Source organism: Nansenia antarctica (assembly GCF_963989245.1).
Source record: "Nansenia antarctica genome assembly, chromosome: 5".
NCBI lineage: Eukaryota > Metazoa > Chordata > Actinopteri > Argentiniformes > Microstomatidae > Nansenia > Nansenia antarctica.
This window is the reverse complement of record NC_137690.1, coordinates 18594523-18603143: the sequence shown is the minus strand read 5'-3', so window position 1 is coordinate 18603143 and position 8621 is coordinate 18594523. Positions and strand designations below refer to the sequence as shown.

Genomic DNA, 8621 nt, shown 5'->3' with positions numbered 1-8621 from the left:
AACACATCTCGACAAATGCTTGAAGGTTTCGGTAACCCCTCATGGACATTCTCACCACCAGACATATTGAAGGAAAGGTATGGTTTGAAATCCATCCATATGTCATGACCCTGGACGATTATCCTTGTTTAGTATTTCAATCATGAATGGAATTGGCTACAGTAGGTTAGAAATGAACCATAATTCACTTCCCCATGGAGGAAAAGAGAGGGGACTCCAGAGTATTTCTAGGCAGGAGAAACTCCTAGGATCTCACCTCTCCTAGTCAGAGACCATTCATTCGTTCATGAGTCATATGGAGAAGACCTCCCCCGTCTCACTGTCTTATTTATGTCCCCCTCGTTGTACTAGACACAGCCAGTCCTCTCTCCCTGACCACTGACGGCAGGATACAGGGAGCCAGCTGAAAGCCAAGTCTCCTGCTGTTGAGGCCTTGGTTGGGCATAGCAGCAGCTTCTGTGTGTGACATCCTAATCCTGTCCTGTGGCATTACACTCTAAATGAGGGAGGAGGCGCTGATGGATTTGTGCTACTGAGGACCTCTGAGGCACAGACCCAAACCCTTTTCTATGCCCTCTGCCAACAGAATGTTGTTTTAGTATCGCCATGTTATTAATAGGCTGCACAGTTGGATAGAATAGTGTGTAAGTTAGACGTAAATATTCTGACCTGGGAAAGTGATGATTGTTCCCCTGTTGGGATGATAATGGACAGGGGAATATCAGGGAAAGTGTCCTTTGTTTCAAAAGAACTATAACTCTTTGGTTGGTATGTGCAACCAATATCAGCTTTTTTCATATTTATTTAGGATTTATCACTCACCCACAAAAGCATAAGGACAGAACCTTCAACAGTGCAACGAGTTGCTCCGCATTTGCTGTTTGACCTTTCCCCTGGCTTTCTGTGTCTAGGGAACTTCCTGTTTTCAGTGCTGGTGAAATGATATCCCTTTCCTTTGTGGTAAACACAGAATTCATATAATGACTTGTCTTGAATAATAAAGACGTTGTGTACTCCGCATAGCTGTTCCCCTGTCCCTCTCCTTAACTTTGGACATGCTGTAGAATTATTCTCCAAATCAAAGTTAGGTTGTCAATAGCCTTCTTTGCCAGGCTTCTAAACTCAACATGAAATGAAACTAATTGGCATATCAGAGACCACAAAGTACTTAAGATTTGGGATTATCTTTTTTATTCAATTAAGATATACATTTGTCTTTTTAAATTATTTTCTCTTGTCCAAAACCCAAAAAAAGATGATTGACATGGGAAATATACAAAAATATAAAGAGAATTATGAAGTGCCTCAATGCCACATATACAACAGGAAAGTATTTTACATTAACAAAATCAACTGTTAGGAAACACCTATATCAATTATTAGAAAGTATCTTACACAAAACAAACATAAACTAGAGCCCCTAGACTTTCATCATGTCAACAATATTGATGACCTCTCACATACCTTCTGCACATAACAAAACCCACAACAATCTTGCCAGTAAACTGTCTTTCTCTGCGAGAATCGCTGCAAATACCTACTGTGTGGTTCAAACCCTCAGTATCATAGTTTGCTTTTTCACTTGGAACAGCTACAGCTATTGTACCTTCAATATCTGTACCCCCCTCACACCACTGATGCCAACTCAGTCTTATTACTTTCTCTAATCACGTTCTACTGCCCACATTGTTGAAACCTCTTTCTAAAGCTCAAAACACTTACGTTAACAGCATTTTTCATTACACAAGTAGCTCAAGATGTCAATTGAAAGTAGGGAATACATGTTTTCAATGAAATAAAGTAGATGTTTAAAAGACTGAGGTAAGAGATCTGAATTCATAATACAAGGTTCAATATTTACCAGCTTCAATAATCATATTCCAAATAAAGACAGGCAAATAAAGGTCACAAGCAATATCAGGCAATTCTTAATACAAAAAAACAAATCTATATTACATCTGTATTATTTTCCGACAAGAGCACCCGATACTGCAGCTGTCAATCAATCCAACGCACCCATTTCACCATGCACACTGCCGGTGAGAGAAAGGTATGAAGCTCATGAAGGTCATGTTAATCAGAATGCCAAACCTGGACCTCAGTGAGAGTTGGCAGAAAAGTCTGACCACAGGCTAACCCTGACAAAACACAAATATAGGACCCAGGTTTGTTTGCCTGGTGACAGATAAGCTTCCTCTCCACCCCTTTAGACCTCCTGTCCCTGGCATGCAAGTTTGAGGATCAGAGGCACTCAAACACAACAACTGTCTCCAATGACTCCATCCCAGTTTTGTTGTCGAAAACAATGGGGGTGGAGAATGCGATACTTGTTCTTAAAAGACCTCAATATCAGACTGATCAGATGGGAAAAGTTGATTTGGTGGGGTTAATATGAGGAGGGTCTTCTTGTGATCTAGTTTGAGGTAACTTAAGGGCTAAAGTGTCATGACAGTATGTCAGTGAAAATCAAGTGAAGTGGTGTGAATACAATGCACGTCTATCTGGATGTTTCCTCTCCAGACGAGACAGAGGAAGGTGACTCACTACGATGGCGCCTCCTGTGTAACAACAGATTTGGTCCAATTTTTCAAATGCTTAATATTGCAATCTTTATCCCCCCTTTACCCCAATGTCACCCATTGAGTACTGACAATTCAGACACGTTTTAAAAAGAAGTGCAATCAAGCCATTAAACTAGGCTTTGCAAGTGTAATTCTGTCCACCTTTTTAATGACGAACCTGTTTAAAAACAAGATATTGCCCTCTTTAATCTGTATACCGTGCTAAAGATGTGTAATGTGGTACCATCAAATCTTACAGAGATTGCTCAGTCATCCGATGAATAGCCTCCAAGAACTCTACACTATACAGCATGGCCGTGTCTAATAAGACTAGACGAACCACTGAGCACAGTTCAACTCTTTCAACTCGCTGAGCACCGATTCCTTTTTTAATGGCTGAGCCAGTAGAAATTACAAAAAGTCTAAAATACACTCAATAAAGGTGTCAATTCTCACTAAAGGCATCTCCATTTCCCCATGCCACACAGACACTGGTAGTCAAGGCAACGTGGGCTCCACTGGCCCGCCCCTCCTTCCAGCCAGTCAAATTGTCAAGTGCCTCCAAGCCCATTATGCATCCCCCTATGTATGAGTTCCATGTCAGTCTGTCAGCCAGCCTCTATGTCCATCTCCCAACAGTAGCCTCTATGTCCATCTCCTAATGCTCTTTGGGCCGGGCCGGGCTGGGCTGGGCTGCGCTATTACAGGTCCTCAGTGTAGATGATGCAGGGGCTGGTGTCCTCACTGGACTCCAGCTGGACGGTGGAGACGAACCAGCGGCGTGAGCCCGCGGCGTTGTAGTTGAGCGTGGTGCGGTAAGTGTTCTTGGCGTGTTTGGGGTATATGATGGTGGTGCTCTGGTAGCGCAGGGGCCTCTGGCGCGGCTCCAGGTACACCTGGGATTTGTAGCTCCGCCAGGTGCAGTTCTGCACAGCCACCACTGTCTCGCTGTAGGCGGTGGGGACGGGCACCGGAGCACAGAACACCTGGTCCCGGTAGTGCTTGTCCGAGTCATACTTCACCTCAGAGTGACACCTGCGGGTTACACCGGAGAACAGGGGAAGGGTTTAGAAGGGCTACACATGGAGCAGTATGTGATGTACAGTAATACCAGATGATCACTAGATGGCACTGCTGATAAATAGTGCCCTAAGAATATTCTACTCTGTACTAGATTTGTTAAATAAAAACATTAAATAGAACATTAGTAGATTCAACTACAATAAATGTTAACGTTTTTTTTTTTTTATGTGAAAGCCAACTCACTTGATCTCTTGTTCTGGTTTGGGGTTGACCTCGATGCTCTCACCGAAGAACACAGGGTACATGCGCGCCTTGGGGTCTGTCCCCGTGGAGTTCAGTAGCAGGTAGGGCAACTAGAGAGAGGACACAGGTAACAAGGTTAGGATCATCAATTTTTGTGTTATGTTTAAAAAAACTAAACAAACCAAAAACCAGACAACCTGCTTGGTGGTTCTGGTCAAGCGTCCATTTGTTAGTAACAGAGAAGAACATTCAGAGGATATGAGAATGTGGCCAGTCCCATCTACAGACCCACTGTCCAGCAGGGATTAACCAGGCATACTGTACATAACACGCAACAGCAACAACACCAAAGGCTCTAAACCTCCATAAATAAGGATTATCCTCCCACATGAGAAATCTCCATCAGCGCTCTCACAACACAGCACCAACAAACAGAAAAGCAGCGACTGGCTGTAGAGGAGGTCCTGGTGCATGTCAACAACACCACTATTACACAACACAGCACTAGAGAGAACACCACTTCTGTTGTAATGCTGAGATAATGAGACGGTAGAGGAGGGGGTGACATGGCGTGTTAGTTGTAAATCGTTCACAGCAGTTCAAGTGGTAGGCTTCAGAGAGACTCCTGTACACACAGAGCCGGTCCTGTGTGCTGTGTAGCTTAGGGGGCTAACTGAGAGCGTCTCTCTGCCTCTGCGTCTCCTAGACCTGGGCACTGTCACTGCTCCACCTGCTCAACCCATCAGAGCTGCTCCGCTCCCCCACAGTAAATCAGCAACCCCCACCCCCCCAACAGAGAATATGATTGGTAAATACGGTCTGCAGTGCACTGCAAACGCTGTCATGGCGAGTCTACACACATACATTCTGGTGGTTCATCTGACTTTGACTGTAATGGATGGAGACATGTCATCAATGCCGTCCAACTGTAGGACACAGAGATTGAGTCTGCAACATATAGGGTCAATACCCAGGGAGACCCAACAGTGCCGGAACAGTGACTCAATCTCAAAGTGAAATCTCACAGATCGCCCTCCTTCGCACCGGACTTGGTTCATTACACCCACATGCAGTATTCTGTCGGAGCCTGGGACTCTGTTCTGGGACACCACTCTCCCCCTATCTGCCAGGACTGGAGTTCTATCGCTTTCCCAGTTTCTACATGAGCTACAGCTGCTGTCGGACATTTAAAAACACTCATTGCTCATGCTTTTTTGTGCATTCAAAACATGGACTTCCTGGATCAATCGTGCAAAAATTTTCTCTGCTCCCTCTGGCTCTGTTCTACCTCTCTCACTCTGGGTAGTGTACCGTCGTGGAGAGTCGTCACATAGGACTCTGGCTGCAGACAGTGAACACATGCCACTCCAACTTCACAACAGCTCTTGGGACATGCTGGGACGGGCCAAGGGCACAACAGAAGTGTCGGCTAGATCACCGTCCCCGTGCGCAGGTCTCATCTTACCCAGACCCCTGGGCTGTAAACCTCAGCTGCAGGCTCTGTTATGCTATATCACAACAGTCCCATGTGACAGCTAGACTGACCACGCCACGCTACGCTCGCTCGCTGTTAATCCCTTTCAGTGAACTTTTAATCTGCACAATCATTCATTTTTCCACTGGGCGCTGCTGGCCTCAAATTAAAAGAGTGCGATTGGCCTTGGTCTTCTGTGCTCTGGCAGGAGCCGCATCCTGGCTGTTTATCCAGGGGAATGTGTTGGCAGGCTTTGAACACTTGTGTGAATGGTAGGTAGGTGGGCTGCAGACGATGGGCCCACCCCTCCCATTTACGCACACATACGGAACTCATTCCCCGGAAGCACAATTCCTGCTCTGGCCGCCAGTCAACCTGCAGCCACAATAGGCCACGTACTGTACAACACGTACACACAAAGAACAACTCCCACACACAATCATGATAGATCACATCCAGTACAGCACTTCTGACTGGTATGTCTATAATGTCTATAACAGTCTTACAAGTCTCAAAGATAGCTCTAGCCCTGAGCAAGCTCCTTGACTGATTTTGGAACACTGCCCCGTAGGAGGCTCGGAAATGGCTTCAACTGGGATTTGGAGTCATGAGGAGAAGGGTAACTCGGACGTACAGTATAGGGGTAGGAGGAGGCTTCAGCAGACCACAACAGAGGTGCATTGCCGGACTTCCTGGGGGACACAGTTAGCACGCCTCCAGAGCTCAGGTGTGAGTTAGTCCCTCCTCTTATCTGCTGCTTGTGACTTTTCAGTGTCTTCGTAATAACGACATGTTATTGCCTACATGTATCCATACTTTATGCTTCACACATGTCTCAGGGGGAGGGTGTTTGTATTCTAATTCAAACCCAGATGAATGCACAGAGGTCATCAAGCTCTTATGCAACAGCCTGCAATCCTGCAGCTCTTAGTAGCCTGTGAGCCTTTAAATAGAACTTGTTTGGGATCGTTCTTAGGTGGAATACAAAAACAACACAAAAATAGACCTGGGGGGAATAATTGTTTATGCATATGCTTTTCTATCTATTGTCAGGCATGCAGCACAAACAGCCAAACTCACAAAAAAATGCTCTGTAAGCCTTTTTTCTAATGGAAGTCTGATCTTTTCTTTTTCCATACACATCCCGTGAAGGGTATTGGAAACACAAGCAGAATCTGCCCCTATCAAAGCTCCTCTTATGAGGGGAGACCACAAAGCTGTGGAGCTCCAGCAGTCCCAACATCCAGAGGATTAAGACCATATCTCTCCCTTTCAGGCCTCAACAAACCAATGTCACGCAACTCCAGTCGCCTGGCTGCTGCCTTCCCTCTACAAGCACATCAAAACGCCATCAGAACCTGTATGAACACGTTGCTTTGGCAGTGAAATTGGGAGTGCCGTGGTAATTATTTTTCATTGAATCCACAGACCCGATCCGAACCCCTCGTAAGAGAATACGAGAATCCTTTTTTTACCAAACAGTATTCTATTGTTGCAATACTGTTGATCAAATTCTATTCAAAACACATCCTCCTCCATGTGTGTGCGAGGTACAGAAACAGTATACTGTGTAGATCAGGGAAGGCTGGTGGTATACCTTTTCTCATTCCCTGCATTACAATGAGCCTTGCCTCCGATTTCTACCTCCACTGGTGTGGATGTTTCTGATGAGGATTTAGAGCTACAACCTGGCCTTTGCTGCAGAGGGTAGAGTCAGGTGGGCCGTGTGGTTAACTAGAGGGGCTTGACATGGGATTGGTTGGTACTTAAGACCAAGGCAGGCACAAGGAGCTAATCATAATCAAACTGTTTGTCATTTCCATTGCCATTACTACATACACTTCACTTACAAGGTCAAAGTGTTTACACATTGACCTAGACTGTGGTGACCAAGGATCACTTCAACTATGGGCCCTCACTGAATTGCTATCATGGGACAAAGAGAGATGATTGATATCCCCTTTGACTTTTAACATTCTTTCTTGCCTCTTCGGTATGGTAAAACATTAACTCAAATGTTTAATACAATTGATATTTCTAAGATGGACAATTCTTTCCCAGGGTGCTTGGACAATCCTGAAACATTAACAGTGAGGTGGTCATGTGCAGTTAAAATGTTGCAGTGAGAAGTTAATTATTACAAATGACAACGTTTACCATGAACGATGGAATACACTTTTACCACTTGAATAGCAATGAATGCATGCACAGAGAAAGCTGGACAGTGTCCATTATTGAATATATTATATCCAGTAGTCTACTGTATGGTTGGATTTCCCACTTTGATGTTTCTCTGAATGATTCAACTTTGTTGGGCCTATAGCTTTTTGGCAGTTGGTCTATGCAGTTATAGCACTATACACATGACACACCACACAAAAGACTGAAAAAGGTATAGGCAGGATTCAATAAATTACCCAATTGAGTTAATGCATGTTATTATTATCTAGTATGTATCCCACTATCTATTACTATCAATTGGTAATTATCCTCTAATTATGCTCAGTCGTCCATTTAAACTGTGGGCCTTTCTGATCTCTCTAGAGAGAATGATGCGGCAGAAAATCTCAGTGTGTTGCAACTGTGAATTAATCTCCACCAAGAGGGCTACCAGATGTTTGTGACCAGGGTGCAGTTTATGTCTCTCACCTAAACTAACACTTAACGGGGTTATAGGCTGGTGTTTGCTTTTGACACATAAGGTGCAACATCCCATAACTGGTTAATCGTGGTAAAACAATGGTTAAATGCAATTGAATTTTGCATTGCCTAAGACCAGAGCCTGCCTGGTGTTATTCAACAGGTCTCTGGGTCATTAGTGTTGTTCACTGAGATGTAATTCAATAATCAATTGCGGAGTTGGGCACTAACACTATATTAAACACCTTCTCAAATTGCTTACCAGTTTGCCCTCTTTGCTCTCTTTTTTATAGTATCCATGATTTTCGACTGGCGTCGTACAGCTCCCGGAGCGCGACTCGAGCAGACCCGGGGACAGCGAATAGAAGGGCGGACTGGGACTCGGCGGTAGTCCCGAATCCGGACTGTCAAGCAGTCCCTCTCGATTCTTCCCTTTTAGACTGTCATCCATAGCTTGTAAGTGTAGGTGCCCCACCATTTCTGGGAGAACTCAAAAAACAAAAACCAAGCGAAGTCTCTCTCCAGGCGTTGAATAAATCAATGTTCTTGAAGGATTTGAAAACAAATTATGTGAACAAATCCCGTCATTCGGAGACGTGCAATCCCTGGTAAGATTGCCCGTTCAGATTTCTGAAAAAAAAGTAAATCATAACAGTTATAAATAAATCATAAAATAATGT

At 44.4% G+C, this 8621-nt stretch overlaps 1 protein-coding gene across 1 annotated transcript; it reads right to left on the bottom strand.

The window, feature by feature from the left end:
* Positions 1-3262: 3262 nt before the first annotated feature.
* Positions 3263-8422, bottom strand: rflna (refilin A; the record flags this gene model as incomplete). The annotated part of the gene is made up of 3 exons (XM_080532830.1): positions 8204-8422; positions 3828-3937; positions 3263-3596 (listed from the first exon to the last, which is right to left on the bottom strand). Exons 1-3 carry the CDS (start codon positions 8417-8419, stop codon positions 3263-3265), a joined length of 660 nt encoding a protein of 219 aa, XP_080388956.1. The 5' UTR covers positions 8420-8422.
* Positions 8423-8621: the final 199 nt, after the last annotated feature.